This window comes from Lagopus leucura, unplaced genomic scaffold (assembly GCF_019238085.1).
Source record: "Lagopus leucura isolate 7727_CA_CO unplaced genomic scaffold, USGS_WTPT01 Super-Scaffold_739, whole genome shotgun sequence".
Classification (NCBI taxonomy): Eukaryota; Metazoa; Chordata; class Aves; order Galliformes; family Phasianidae; genus Lagopus; species Lagopus leucura.
In genome coordinates, this window is record NW_024962255.1 from 8,807,037 (window position 1) to 8,823,480 (window position 16,444).

The window sequence follows — 16,444 nt, forward strand, 5'->3', positions numbered from 1 at the left end:
GTAACCATCCTCAGCAATTGGTAAGCAGTGTTGCAGTGGTGTTGCAGACTTTGCTGTAGCTGCTTTAGGCGGTTGGTAGTTAGGGTGGGCAGGTGCCTGGCTTTGCACAGCGTGATAAGTGGGTGAAAGAGGGTGCAGAGCTCTTTCAAGGAAATGGCAACTCCTGCTGTTCAATTTATCATAAAGAACAGTTCCTCCAGTTTGTGGGCAATATTTTTAGTAAAACCACTGTGTAATAACAAACTTCTGTTACAGCAGATCTTTTCTTCTGATCCTGCTCTCACCGTGGTTGGAGAGCACCCTTTCACTCTGCTCTGCACTCTGAGGAACTTTAGTAGAAACTGGCTGTCTAAGCAAAACTGAATTAATTCCCACTTGTCTTTATGTCCACATGTTGGTTTTGAAAAGTTCTAGCAAAACAAACTCAAATAGCAGAACTCATTTTGTTACAAGTGCTTTTTTATTCTTACATATTGCAGGACTACCTTCAAGCAAACTGTAACACCGTTTTTGGTTGTTTTTTTTTGTTTGTTTGTTTGTTTCAAACCAGAGAATGTTAATAAGTTAGTTGGATTGCTCTGGTGATGTATTGTTACTGCTTTGCTGTGTGTGGTACAACTAACTCTGAAAACTCTTCTTATTTTCTGATAGGCTGGTGTTCGGGATGCTGTATCCTGCATATTACTCGTACAAAGCTGTGAAGACAAAAAATGTGAAGGAATATGTAAGTCACGCTGCTTTTAATTGTTTAATTAATTAGATGCCTCTGCTGAGATAAAACAGACATTTTCATTATGTAGTGCAATAAATTATATGGAAGTTTGGTTTGATCATATTGGCAGTAGATATAAAACCTGTGTGAATGTAGTGGCAGTGCTATGTTTTTTGTTTTGAACGATAAAGCTTAGATTCTGAAACTTTTCATATTGGAATGTATCCAACATACTGTGCTGCGTAAAGAACAGGAGGATTTTAAAATATAAGATTTATGTTAGCTGTATTTCAGTTAAGTATCTGAAATAATGCAATTCTGGACAGAGAGGACGGAAGGAAGTTTCTGAATTCTGCCAACACCTGTGGGTAAGCTGTGACAGATTTACTTCTTGGTGACCATGTCAGTAGTAGTAGTAGTGGTTTAACTGTTGCATGGAGATCAAGAGGATATTCAACCCGAGAAAAGGGATAGCTCTTCAAAGATGAGGACAAATGTAACCAGGGAGGGAGAAGATCTGATTAAGATGGTGAAGAAGAGCAAAGCAAGCCAACATAACCCAAACTATGATTCTATGGGGAGAGACATTTATGTGGTTCAGAATCCATCTGTTTATGTTTCAAAGTGAGCAGTGATAATTATTGTAAAAATGACATGCAGTTGTGAGAAGCTTTGGTCACTGAATTACTTGCCTATTTTAAGAGACAGCCAAACTTGATTTTAGCAACTCACTTATTGCACTTCAACTTGGCTCCTTGACTTAGGATAGTCAGTGCTGTTGGCATTTTAATTTGGCAGTTGTAGCTGTGGCTTAATGCTGCTGTCTGGGTGTTTAATGGTGCTGCTCTGTACTTTGCTGCAGCATCAGAATGTGGTAGCTGTTGTTCCTCCTCTTGTATGTCTTGCATTTAGCTTGGCTGCATCATCAAGGCTTCAAAGTGGACCTTGTGTTCATACTTCTAATCAGCTTATACACGGAAACCACACCTTATTTGTGCATATAGAGCTAATGCCTGCCACAGGTGAGCTTCTAGGAGGAAAAATTGTCAAAAGTAAGGGAACTTCCTCTGTACTGTTCTTTCTTTACCTGTCAGGAAGTACATAATGCAAAGAACATAAATCCAGTTTTCCTCCTTGCTCTCTCAAAAGGCATCTATAGTGTTAATAGAGGATGGCAGTTGCCAATTCTAATGCAAGAAATAATCTTAAGAAGTGATTAAGTATATGTTTTCTAAAAAAAAAAAAAAAAAAAAAAAAAAAAAGAAATACTATGACACTAAGATTCTTGCTCAACTGTCCAAGTAGCAGAGACTTTTCTTTTTTGAGATGCCTGTCACACCAGACCTTTAGTAGAGCCTGGAATTGTAATGTTTCCAATTGTTTCAAATTTTATTCAATTTGGTTTTTCAATCAGCTGTGATCTTTGACCGGTCTCTGCATCTGCAGGTGCATCCACAATGTTCCCCAGACTGAGATGAATAAGAAACATCACATTGTTTCTAAGCCTTCTTTAATTTTTCAGTGCAGCTCTAAGACTTTTTCACAGCTAGGGAATGACAGTGATTCCTCAGTGAGTTACCACAGCATTGCAAGTTGGGATAAATGTCCTGATAGATCTTGGGAATGATCCATGTTTCATCTTCCCATCTGGGTCATTTTCTTCAGAGAGAGTGTAGGTTATCGCAGCGTTCCACATGGCCAGCTCTGCTGCCAGTCATGTTATGGCCCAAGCCCAGCTTCCTTACCAGGGCTATGTGTGGCTCAGGACCATCTGTTTCTGTTTACAGGATTTCAGGAGCTTCATACCAGTGACATTTTGGACATAGCCACTGCTTCTGCCCGGTTTTTGGTTTTGTTCTGTTGTTTTCTTTAATGGTATCTTGACATACTGCATAGGCCAGGATGGTGCAAAATGTGCACAGATAATTTCTGAAGAAGTGACGGGTTATTGCTTCTGTTTTTGATAATGTAAGGCATGCGTGGACTTTAGGTTCTAGAAATTAAGATCTTTTCCTTTGAGGAGAATTATTTGTTCTTTTAATTACCCTGGTTTAATGGAATGATTGAAGATCTTTAAGGAGTTTTTTCAGTGTATTGCACCAAAGTGCCTGTAATAATCATCTGAAATATAGTTTAGAAGTCTGAACAACCAGACTTCTCAACTTGGCTTCAAAATTCTGACTTGAAAGGCTTTGTGTGCTTCAGCTGAAGCCAACAAAAATGAGCTTAACACTCAGTAGAAATAAAAGCCTGACAAAATAAATCTGCAGTTGCCCTTTTAACATAAAAAGCAAAACCTAATCAAAGCTTCTGAAGCTTTTATCTTGAAAAGTTGAGTTGGTAATGGTCTGTAGGGCAGCATCAAAACATTGAATATCACCTTTTGTTTTTCCTTATGTTTCTGGTATGGAAGCCATTGAATTGCATGGGTTCACTCTTCAGGGATATTTTTTGTACCCAGTGCATTAGTTCAGTTGGGATATAATTTGACCTCCTTGAGAATCTTTGCCCTAGCAGCAGCAGGACTCCTGGCAGATGTCATGTGCCCTTCTGCGGAGCGCTCGCTTCTCTTCACAGCATCTGGAGAGAAACTCACCTTCTAATGTTCCTAATTGGATAAATAGATGTTGATTAAATAATGAATAGCCTGGGAAAAATATGTGGGAAAAAGTCAGTACTGAGTGGCATTTTAAACATGCAAAATTGGAGCAAGGATAGATGTTAACTTTATTTTTATTCAGGTGTTGACTCTGGTTCATGGAAGGGTCACCAGTCTAAATGTCACATGGCCTGTCAGAGATGACTTCAGCTGTTGTGTACGTTTGTCTTAGCTTAGTCAAGCCTGAAATATTTAAATCCTCTGAGAGACTGAAGTGTCATCACATGACTGAGTTTCTTTTCAAACTGAAACGCAGAAAAGTATTTAAGATAAATAGGTCTCATGACAAAGGAAGAAGTTTCAAAGCTTAATGCACAGTTATGGAAAAGGCAGCAGCATAGCGTGAGGTTTTAAGACTTACTGAAGTCCACTTCAAAAAAATGTATAGATCAAATCTGAGCTACATGCTTTGTGGGAAACTATGTATACTGCTGCTTTTGAAAGAGACTAACATGAATTTAAGACCTGAAATGAATTTACTGCATCTGGTAGCAGCAGTTGCTAATTATTTTTTTTTTTTTTAAAGCATGGATGGCGCTAGAATGTAAAGAACGTGGGTGTTCAGTTAAGCACTGCTTGTTCAGTTGTTTCTGATTAGCACTGACCTATTTTGGAAATATGTTATGCTTGGCCACTGATGATTTAGAGAAGACATGCATGGAACTACTTCTGTAGTATTTTTTCTGAGAGACATAATCTGTCTAGAAAAAAAAAGCCTGAACAGATGTTCAAGGAAATTAGAGATGTAATTAACTACTAAAATACAGGTTTGAGGTGTTTTTTTTTTTTTTTTAAGAGCATTGTCTGATTCCAAGAGAGTGATGTATAGTGTAAATCTTAAAGCAACAACAAAAAAACAAAACCCGAAACAATCCCACCCCCCCCTCCAAGCCAAACCAACAAAACCTCCACGCACACAAATACAAATAAACTCTGAAGCATTGAGGTGGGCTCTTTTGTTAGCACAGATTTTGTGGTTCTTGGCATGTGAATAGCATCCAACTTGCATGAAAATGCTTTTGTTCTGCCTTGCTCCAGTGTCAGTACCATAATGACAAGTACATATGGAGAACCTAAATGCAAAGTATAGCTGAATAAAATATGTTGTGAAGTGAAAGTAAGGTCTACTGACTTACTAACGCTGAAAATTTTGACTGTGCTGGAAACAAACAGATGAGTGAAATACTCCTTAGTGCTGTACTGGGAGTTGAGCTTCATGCTTATGATAATCTACTGACTCCTTACAGTGTTGTTTTTTCTTTTTCCTCATCATTAAAGCTTATTAGACTGGCTTCATGGACTTGATTCTGCCTCTAAGTGAGGTGGTGACCCTGGTGACCCAGGTATTTCATCTAGCTCATGGCTGCCGCCACCAGTTTTTACAAACAAAACCTTCAGGGCCTTTCTATAATTTCAACTGAAGCCAGAAGGAGATGCTGTTGAAATTCTTGCTTTGACAGATTTGAACTGATGGACTGTTAAATGTATCGTGTATTCTATGTAAAGGAAAGAAAAATGAAATAAATTCTTACTGATGGTGGTGTTTTAATTTTCAGGTTCGCTGGATGATGTATTGGATTGTATTTGCTCTTTATACAGTTACTGAAACAATAACTGATCTAACAATCTCTTGGTAAGAGCATGCTTTCTACAAACAATGGATGCAATGATATTTGATTCTCACATGCTTTGTAGTGATGTACCTCTATAAAAGAGGCTGCCCTTGTAGAGGGTATAATTCTCTTTACCCTGCTAGAAGATTTCTGGGATTATGTTTCCAAGCTTGTACAGTGCTGCTCAAGGTGGACACTACAAAGCATCTACCTTTGCTGTAGAAGCTGAATAGCAGAATGAAATGCTTGGAAGCGTAGGTTGACTTTTTTGTTTAGGATTTTGAAACGCAAAGCAACTGTGTTACTTGTTTCTGTTTTTTGCATGTGATGATGTGTTAATTTCAGAAAATAAATCAATACGTCTATAAATTGTTTAATTTCTGACTTATTGCATGTGTAGAACATTAAATGCTAACATACAGTTGTTTGGAGATACCTTCTTGATTTAATTAATGCTTGTGTCTTTATTCCTGTTGTTAATTTCATGCGACTTTCAACTTGTCTTTAGGTTTCCACTGTATTATGAGCTGAAAATTGCTTTTGTTATTTGGCTCCTTTCTCCATATACCAGAGGGGCGAGTTTAATGTACAGGAAATTTCTCCACCCTCTTCTTTCTTCTAAAGAAAGGGTAAGGAATAACTTCTCATTTTTAATGCCTAATATGGAAATACTATATGCTGAAATACTAACCATTGCTAAACAAGTCATAAAAGCAGATCAGTGCGTTACTGGCTCAGCAAGCAGCATGAACTTGGACTAGAAAAGTGCACATGACTGTCTATATTCTTGTTTCCATTTAATTTACAGTCTGAGACTTTGTACTGACGTGAGTTAGCATAGTGTTTTCTGGTCTACCTAGCATACCTTTGGTAGTCCAGCTGAGTGGAAGTGATGCAGTCAATTATTCTGCTGGAAGGGTACGGATAGAAGCAAAAGTACAGTTTTAGCAACAGCTCTTCATGTCATCATTTTTTCTAGCATATCCTACAATTAGGACTTCTCAGAATGAATTATATAGGTGACTTTTCTGGTTCGCAAAGTGAAAAGGATACGAAAATAGACTTTCTACTGAATTCTAAGGGACCGGTCTGAAAAAAAACAAAAAACAAAAAACAAAACAAACAAACAAAAAAAAGTATGCAAACAGAACATAGCTGAAAGAATATTTAGCTATTTAGCTTTATCCAAAGTATAAAAACCCCAGATCTGCTTAATTCTTTTTTAGTATTGTATTTGGATGTGCGGAAAGAGTAATTTGTGAAGACTACTGCTGCTAAACCTTGCCATGTGGAGCATAAGCAGTCAGTGCAATAGGTCAGGACAGGGTTTGGCCTTTACTAGGCCGAACAGGCAGTTGACATGATTTGAATGATGTCATCTTGGCCTTAGGAAGGTTGAACTGCAGATCTATGTAACTTCGTAACATAAAGGTATTTTTTCCCTAGTCTGCTATCTATTGTGTATTACCTTGAAGCCTTTACCTCCAACCCTAGCCATTTACCACAGCTGGAAATAAGTGTCCTGGCTTTACAGTCCTTGATACTTACCTGTGTCAGAGCTCTGGTCTCTGAAGTATTTTGTGAGGTGGCTCTACCTTTCTAACGAATTAATCTCATCTTAAGAGTGTTGTTTACCTTATATAGCATTTGGCTGGCAATTTAAGCTTGCTCCCTTCTAGACACTTTTGTAGCTGCAAGATTTCTGAGCGGGATAAAAGTCTTCTGTTTTATCTTCTTGTTTGACCAGACTTGATCCTTTTTTAAATGAATGGAAGATTGGTATACAAAGCTAAGAGTAATTGTTCCATTAAATATTTCCTTCAAGACTTCTTCTGTCATCTTTATTTGAAGAAAAATATTACTGTGGGGAAATGGGATTCTCATACACACAGCCTTTTAATACTGAAATACGCTTTGCTTTAGGAGATTGATGAGTACATTGTACAAGCCAAAGAAAGAGGCTATGAGACCATGGTGAATTTTGGAAGACAGGGGTTGAATTTGGCAGCAACCGCTGCAGTGACAGCAGCTGTGAAGGTAACCTGCTTACACTGATTGCCTTTGTCCTTGATATACTTGTTGAATGGTATGATGTGATATTCAGGCTTATACATTCCTACATAAAAAGTTTTAACTCTGCAAATGTTTGGAGAGCCTGGAACACAATCCAAGGGCTTCATACTGTGCTTGTTTAAGATGACTTCTATTTATTTTTTCAAATGGTGGGGATCCAATTACTGTAATTCAGAAGATACCATGCATTTTTCTATACAGGCTTTTGGTAAACATGACCATTGTTTCTTTTCTGTCTCTGTTGTGCTTTCTTGTTGGTAAACAAACTATTTAAAGGATTTCTGGCTTCTTTCTGCTGTTTTTCTCCAATCAACTTGAGGTAATTGCATATTTGAAGTAAGGCATGAAAGATTACTACCACAGATAAGTTTCTTGACACAATTAACTTGTTTGCAACTAGTTGATTAAATTATTAAATTAATGCACTAAGCATAGGCTTGCATATTGCTGCTTAGCATTGTTTTACTTTATTTAATTTTGGTTAAGTCATGTAGTAAGCAACCTGTGGTTGTTCTGGATCCAAGTTCCAACAAACCTCGTGACCTTCAGACGAATTTCAAAGGATTCTGGGTCTAACAAAATAAAATGTAAGCTCTTAAGTTACTTCTGAGCAACTTGAAGGGCCACCAAAAGGAAGTAGAACTGACTAGCAAGTTGACTTTTTTGCTATGTGTATCCATTTAAAGAAAAGCACAAAGAAGTATTGTAAGAAAGATGTGTGTATCTGAGGTAAATTATAGTTTTGAGGCCATTGGGATTAATTTCCTCTGGGGAATAAATGGAACTGCTGTGTTCATTGTAATGGGACTGAAAACTTGAGAACTGTTAATACATGACAAAAAGTACTATGGTGGTGGTGGTCCTAGGCAGCCACAATTAAGGATGTACAGCTAGCATTTAATTTCCATGCTTTTATGCAAACTTGTTTTCTAAATGAGGCATTTTTTGAGGACTGCATTTTCAAACTGTATCTCGAAAAGGACTGGAAAAAGAGCCATGCGTACCTTGTTTGTTCCCTTTCTCTTTTTGAATATGTATGTGGGTGGCAGCTTAAAAAGAACAGTTTTACAGTATGGACACAATGAACCTCACATGCTCAAAGCGTGGTTCAGTTTGACCACTGATTCTTTTTTTGGGACTGGAATTCTTAGTATTGCCATGATGTAGAATGAAATAGAGTACACTTCTAGAATGAACATTTCCAGAATGAAAGTAGGCTGTTTAAAACAAAGCAAACCAACCAAACAAAAACAGTGACAACAAATCTAACTTGGAAATATTCTGCTGGGAAAAAGTTCTAAGAACTGTGCTATTTAAAATGCTAAAAATGCAAATTCTTTGCTGAACAGCAACCATAACTTAGCATATCGGACACCTGTAATGATGCTTACACTCTGTGTATTTTCCCTATGTATGTCTGTCTGGTGAAGACTGGATATTTCCTTGTTGATGCTTATGGTGCTACAGAAATACTATAAAATAAATGACACACACATCTCCTCCCAGTTTCTTCTGAAGTATGAGTAACTTCTGCCTAAATGTCATCCGTGTTTGGATTATGTTGCTATTCAGCTGTAGCTGGCAGGATGCCTGCTCCATTTGTTAAAACGTATCCAACATGCTCATGACCACTCGTACAGAATTACTTCAGTGCAGATGAGAAGTTTGGGTAAAACAACCACAATATCTAAGACCTAAAATAGATATGATTTAAGCAGCATGAAAGAAGAGACCCTCTGAAAATCTTTATTTTGGCATGTCAAACCTCTGTGCAGTTTGTCATTCCAAAAAGCTGAGCATGATTACTCCATGCAGACAAATGGAGACAATGCATGTGTTCTTGATTTTGTTCCCTATTTTTGAAGAGTTGACTGCTGCCTCCAGCAGGTGGGAAGATTATCCCTTCAGCATGAGCTGGTGGAGCATGCTATAGGATTTCAGGGATGGAATTCTGCAGTGTATTAGTGGGATCAGTTTTGATGGAAAGGAGATGGACTTTCATCACTTTTTTTTTTTTAAGGGAGCAAGCATGCTTATTCTGACACGTTGGATCTCAATGTTGGTTCTCAAATTAGGGGCAGAGAATGTGGGAGGTTAAAGACAAGAGAAGGTCTGAAGGAAGCTGCTTAGTAAAGCATTCAGGTGAATGATGCTAGGATCTCTGCTTTCTCTGACTGTAGTAAGTTTGTTTGGACTTGAGTAAAATTCCCTGGAAACTCTATGGAATGTTTTCAAGAACGAAAGTGGGAAAGAGCGGTTTCTCCAAGGACTGTCAAAGGAGAATGGATTTAATATTAAATGCTCGATTAGCTGTTCGAAGGAAGCTGAAGCAGACAGATCAGTCTGCTGAACTGTGACCTAGATTTAAGCCTGCTGAGCTGTAAAGTTAAACTGCAGTTGGCAGGAGTTGTGGCTTACAGTTTAGATTCCTATACTGATATTTTTAGCTGGTACTTGTTAGCCACTGTCCACGTGAAGTTCGTGTCCAGACAACATAAGCTGACTGTAAAGCTGCTATTTCTCGTAAGCAGTTGATAAGGAAGTGTGTTTATTTGATTTACTTGCCCTAACTGTATTTGTTGATGTACTCCAGCTCCAATGCAGAGTGTCAAAAGCTGCTAAATGTCATACATTAGAAAAGTGCATTGTTACTGTCCAGTTAATTTGAGAATAAAACTCTTCGAAAAATCCTTATTTTGGAATACTTTAAGATGAAGAATGCTCTAGACTGAATTTTTACAGTTCACTAATTAAAAAAACACCCCCAAAACACTTTAAAGGTATAAAAGAATCAGCAAAAGATGAATTTAATCATATGAAAGTTTCATATGATTAGGGCAGTTTCAACTCCATTTTATATAGCTTTTTTGGAATTGTCTATAACTGAAGTTCCACCAGTAATTATATTTTGGTGCATCTGCTTTCCACATCTTGGAGGTGCAATTTTAACTGTACTTTCCAGTTTTTGCCCACACGTATGTTCTGACTTCTTGGGCTACAAGGGAATGCTGGCTTCTTTGTCACCACCAGCACGATTGCTATTAAGCTCTGAAGTGTACTTATGTTAACATAAGTCAAACAAATATTGTTTTTTGTTTGTTTGTTTGTTTGTTTTTTAAAAAAAGAAATCTGCTGCCTTTTCTGTTTTCTCTTGGCCTCGCTGAAGCTTCCTCTTCTTCCTGCCTAGTGCATGATGCAGGAAGGTATCCTGCAGTCAGTTGTGGCACCCAGCCAGTATCACTATTAGCAGCTCAGCTCACCAGCCTTACTGCGTTCATCCCTCCTCCCTGCTGCTGCTCCCTGGCACAATGCAGAGGTCATCCACAGGACAGCAGCCCCTCTGCAGGTTGAGAGGGAACAGAAGTTGTACTCCATCAGCCTGGGTCAGATCTGGGACAGAACAGCTGGGAATGTGGGTGCTGCACACCATGGCTTTGCAGTCACAGGGCTCCAAGCAACTCTAAATGCACCATCTACTGAGAACTTGTCCAGTGAAGCCAAGCAGCTTTGTTCAGAGATGGTTACCACTGATGGGGTGCAAGTCCAATTTAAACAACAAAAAAAAGTCCTGAGGCAGATAATACAGCGTGGTATCTGTTTACAGCGGCTTTTCTGGGTTAAGTGTATAAAAACCGTGTGGCAAAACCGAGAAGGGAATTTCATATACGAGAGTCAGCTGGTGAGATTGTGCATTAATAGCTTGCTGGAATCTGAATAGTCCCAAAAAGCAGTCCATGAAGTAGGTTATCTTTAGCAAAAACTAAATTTAGAAACCTGCTACAAGTTAATGCTTAAGATTGGTTCCTGGTAATGACTGCAGCCTCTAAAAAAGGTTTAATATGTCTTAGGAAATAAATACTGTTGAATAAATAAGCAGACATGTTTTCCAAGTCCTGCTTTTTAAGGCTACACAAATTTTGCAGTTAATCTCTGTTTAACGTTCACTTACATAAAAATTGAAGGTTTCCTGTGCGCTTCTGCCTATGCTGCATGTGTGCTGGTCTCCCATCGTGATGTGATCTAGTTGGCAACTGCTGGGCTGGATGCAGCCCACAGTTTTTCCTCCTTTCCAGCATGAACCCTTGAAATAATGGGACTGACTCTGACACAGAGCCTGGCCCAGAACCAGGCAGGGGTGGCAGCTCCTCTCCTGTCTCCTTGGGAGCAGCAGCACTGAGGGTATGGCTGAGCAGAAGTGCTTGCTGCTGCTGCTGCTGCTGCTGCCAATGCTGCGAGTTTTCATGCAGGAGGTCTCCCTCCAGCCCTGCTTGCAGCTGGACTGCCCTGTCATCTGTTCTGTGAACATAGACCTTGCTTTCAAAGCTCCTAATGTGTTAAAAATTCAACTGTCAGTGTTGCTCTCACATTTCTCATAATAGAAGGTATTTAATATTTCTCAGGCAGATATTGTTTTTTAGCTGGAAATAATACAGATCTTCTTAAACCACCTACTTTCTGCAAAAAGCAATTATTTGTTTCTTTTGAGCATGGGTGGTGGAAGAATCTTCCTGAAACTTAAATGCCATATGAGCACTTTAACAAATAACATAGTACAACAGCACAAGGAGGAAAAAAAAAAAAAAAAAAAAAAAAGATTAAGTCACCCGAAATCCAAACAAACTAAAAAACAAAAAACAAAAAACAACAATTCCCCATAAAACCAAAACACGTTCACAGAATAACAATGCACGCACCCTTTTCACTTTGCAGTGATATGGAGTAGGTGGTGATCCTCAGTTGGCTGGACTGGCTGGGCTCTTGGGTGACTGGAGATTGCTTCCAGGCAGTAGGAGACTGGTGGGATGGTAGGAAGTACAGAATCGTTTGGTGTGTGGCTGTGACTGTGCAGCACAGCAGCAGCCCTGTTCCTGCTGTGATTCAGGCACGTGCTGTTTCTTTTAATTGTTTTTCCACAGTTCTTAATACTTGCTGTACACCTTGGAGTGAAGCTTCACATCTTGATAAGTGCTGTTGCAATGAAGGACCTGATGTATGAATCCATTGCATCCTCATTCAGTGAGGCCGTGCTTCCCCGGGAGCTCTGGACACATCAACTCTGCTGTTTGCTTTAGGGCACTAAGTTGTTTTAGGGCATACTGTTTGACTTTTTTTTCTCCTTTAAAAATGAAAATGCTTGCGTCCAAATCTGCACTGAAAAACAAGGTTGGATTTTTCCCAGCTGGGATCTAGTCCTGTCTATCTCCCATGAGAAATAATAAATCAGGGCTTGTAATTTGAATTCTTAGCATGTTAATTACTATAATCTTAATTGCATAATCCTACGTACTTTCCAAATGGCTACTGTGTTGTACTATATCACATGATGAGTGAACTCACTTTGCAACTTTTAAGCAGGTGTGTCTCTTCCTGCATTTTTACTTAGGGCCAAACCAAGAATTTGTCACTGTCACAGTGGATTCTGTCCAGATTTCAAAGGAGTTGTGCTGAACTTAATGCAGATTCTGCTGAGAACTGTCTGGTTTCATTTCATGTCTGTTTACTGAGGCTGAACATGGGCAGTGGGCACACTGATGAGCTGCTGTATGTGTTGCAGCAGATTCTGTAAGCTGTTGCTGTGTCAGAAGAAGCAGTCCTGTCTCTTCGTTTCTTGTGTCCTTATAGCTGCCCAGCAGTTCTCGTGCATAGCAGATTTGTGATCCAGTTCACTGTTCAAATACTTCTTGGTGAAAGCACTGGAGTAGTAGAAAGGCATGATTCCTGTTCAAGTGACAGACCTGCTATTTTAGAAAATGAAAATAACTTCAGAACACATAACATAGATTATACACAGACTCTACAGCACCAGTAGTGAGTTTTAACTTGAAAGCAAGCTGTCGTTGTCAGCTTGAGAATTGTCAGTAGGAAGAGCTAGAAAAGCAAAAGTTCTACTTCCATCATGAGAGTCCTTTGTATTGTTCATTTGCAGCATATGAGTGGTGTTCTAAGAATTAAATCAGTTATACCTGTCTGTGTAGGACACTTAGTTTTACACTTTGCACTAGTGATGAGCTATTACAAAATGAATATTAGGTTTCAGCTGCATGTTCTCCCTTCCTTTGGAGGGCATGCCACCTTAAGGAGTATTGCTTCTCTGTCTCTTCGCTTTAAGTAGTTATTTTTAACATGAAACAATCTAGCGTGCTGGCCTACAAGCAGTTGTTGGCATGAGAGTGGGAACAAATGGCTGGGGCTATGGGTGCAAGAACTGCTTTTGCTTTATGTTGTTGCTGAGAAGATTGTGCGGAACTGTACCCAGATATTTGCTACTGCTCCATTGAGTATTTCTATTTAACAGCTTGATTTGCAGGACTGAACAATCTTAATCTCTTGTTCAGGATGGGACTCGTCGTGTAGGCTGGTCAACCATCCTCTGAAACTGTGTGACTTGTTTTTCTTTGCCTTGTATGCCTGAGAACTAAATGGTGTTTTAACATGGTCAAGTAACATGCTTGTCCTTTTAGCTGCTTAGATAAGAAAATCATCATCAGTGTTATGGAATCATTTGATATAAGATAAAAGAGCTGCTTGATAATCATTCTTTCCAAAGGAGATCTTTCTGTATCTTCCATGTAAAAGGAAAGATGAAGACAAAAGCGATAAGAGAAGAAATACTAACACTCAGACGTGGTAAACAACTCTCAAATGTAGCCTTAGTTTTAGGGCTGGCATTAAGTCAGTGAAGATACATCAGTAGCAGAACCTGTTAGCCTGTACAGCCAGGCACGACTTCTTTGGTTTGTGATCTCATATTTCTGTCACTTACAGCTCTGAGATGCTGCTCAGTTACTTAAGTTAATGCTTTAAAATGTATTTTTAACACTTTTTTCCTGCTTTCTTGTGTATGTAAAATTTGTGAGGATAAAATATAAAATAGCAGAAATCTTTATCTTCAACCACACTTTTAAAAATGAAAGTGTTAAACCCACTGTCGTGCTACCTAATGCTGCTGGAGAAACGTCATGTTTGAAGTGAATTGAGCATTTCTGATGGATTTTGTTCTTTTAGGCACTTGCCCACACTCAAAAAGCCTTAATTCCCTAAAATAAAGAGAGTAAAATGAAACACTTGTAATGAAGCCAGTAGCTTATCTGCAACTTTTTCCTTTAAGATTAACATAGAGTTAAACGGGGTAAAAGAAATGCTTAAAGCAAATGTAGACCTATTGCATGCTTACATTCAGTGAATTTTGTGATATGAGGAAGCATGGGCTTAACCATCTTAAGCCAACTTTAACAGCAAAGGTAAAACCTCTGCTTTGATTTCAAATATACTGTTCTTGTGTTTCAGAGTCAGGGTGCAATAACAGAGAAACTGAGAAGTTTCAGTATGCATGATTTGACTACTATACAAGGAGATGAACCAGTAGGCCAGAGACCCTATCAGACACTGCCTGAAACAAAAAAGAAAACCAGAGCCTCTGCAAATGAATCTGCAGGTAAGTACCCATCTAAAATAAAAGAACTTTCTTTTATAAGGAAAAAGCAATATATAGCAGACAAAAATTGGAAAGAACAGCTGTATATTTACCTTATTCAGAAATTGAAAGAATTATAAGAGACTCCTAAACATTAGAACAGAATTGATGTGAGCAAGATCTATTGCAGCATTAACGAGTTGTGCCCCCCAGCAGAGATTTTCTCCCAGCTGCTAACAATATACTCACACCATACTCATTTCTCTTCTCTCTGTTAGTTAGCAACAATAGTTATATGCCAGATTAAAGCTGAATTGGAAGCTTTTTTTTTTTTTTTTTTTTTAAAAAAAAGGGGTGATTAAGTGGTGTTTCTGTGACAATGTACTAAAATTAAACATGAAAATTTATGGAAGCTCAATAAACGGGAAGAGAAAATAAATTGCAGTGAATTCAGTAGGACTGCACTGATAGTTCTGGTCACAATGTAAAATCGTGTGGTGATTGGAATTACAAAGGCATTAAATAGTCAATGTGGTGGTGCACATCAGCATTCTGAAGATGGTGTGCAGTGACTGAAATACTTTTGCAGAGATCCTTTATTATTAATGCACTGTATTCCTGAGTCTATGCTGCTTGATAAAAGGCTTCCTAGAGACTGTCCACTATTTTCTTTGACTGGAGAGGCTAGAATGAAAAAAGTTTGACATTTCTCACAAAAGAAACAGCTCTGGTCTATTTTATTTTATTTTATTTTATTTTTTCTTAAGTCTGTCTCTTCACCTCTCCATTCTGAAGAAGTGGTGGTTGTGGACAGCAAAGCATTCCAGGAATCACATGGTAGCTCCCAGCATTTCTGAGGAGTGAATGGCCTTAAGCTGAATTGCTAATTGAGCCCAGAAGGTATTCTGTGATAGTCAGTGTAAAATACTGGCCAGGGAAAAAGCCTGTGAATTCATCAGGAGTTTTGTTAGGGATGATGTCACTGCAGCTGTTGTGCAGGGGAGGCTGTTCCTTGGGAACAGGCCATTAGTTATTTCCCTAAAGCAGCTTGAAAATGCTGAAAATTCAGTTTTGCCCACAGGTTATACTGTGTAAATAATCAGATTGTGAGATTCAGTATCACATGTGAAAATGTTTTCTTAGAGCTAGTTTAACTATTTCTATTTCTGGGCCCAAATATGGTGTGCACCTTTTCAGTTTTCTTTGAAACTTTTTCAGCATTAGGGTTTTATACAAACAAAGAAAAATGCTACGTAGCAGAATGTTATTTTTTTATTATTTGCACTGGGAGTTCCTTTACAAACCAATTAGACCCAGATGTAGAAGGGCCCTGACCATACAATAGCTGAGCTGCCAGTACAGTTTTTGTTAAGAAGGCAAATATAATTTTGATTGATCAGAAGAGGTGTTACAAATAGAGATAGGGAAGCATTCATGCCACTACAAGCATCTCTGGTAAGTAAGAGGTATGATTCAATTTTTCCATGCTTAAGATATGAAACTCTATCAGAGGCAGTGACAGGTTTGCCTCTATTACAGCAGAAGAAGCAGGGATGCCTTGCTTAGCTATGGAGTTAGGTAAGCTCAATTCTAATTTCAAGAAAAAATGAAACAATTGAAAGAAAATTATCTACTTTGGCTTAAGAAAATATTAATTTAAGATGAAATGTTTATTGGTTATGAATGAAGGCAGGTTTGGACTCTAAAAGATGTCCCTAAGTGTTCCGACTTGTAGCTTATGGAATGGCCTTTCTAAAAAGAGACTGTGCCAGGGGACCTGGTGACACTTGGGATCTTTATGACATGTCAGTGGTGAAGTGCCTGGGCTTTTGGACTGCAAGGATCTTTCCAGCGCACGTTTGTAAGCAGTTTGCTCCCTCTAGTGAAAATGTTTGTTCATAGCTTTGGTCTTAGTTTTGCAGGGTTTGAACAACCCCTTGTAACTAACTACTTAGTAACCCTAACTACTTTGA

General features: G+C 38.6%; 1 protein-coding gene across 1 annotated transcript in view; it reads left to right on the forward strand.

Annotated features, from left to right (window-relative positions):
• REEP3 (receptor accessory protein 3) overlaps window positions 1–16,444 on the forward strand; it is a 37,356-nt gene that overhangs the window by 14,865 nt on the left and 6,047 nt on the right. The window contains exons 2-6 of the mRNA XM_042863246.1: window positions 652–724; window positions 4,928–5,004; window positions 5,493–5,613; window positions 6,908–7,021; window positions 14,345–14,492. Of these exons, the coding sequence (XP_042719180.1) occupies window positions 652–724; window positions 4,928–5,004; window positions 5,493–5,613; window positions 6,908–7,021; window positions 14,345–14,492 (533 nt within the window). The remainder of the gene's footprint in view (window positions 1–651; window positions 725–4,927; window positions 5,005–5,492; window positions 5,614–6,907; window positions 7,022–14,344; window positions 14,493–16,444) is intronic.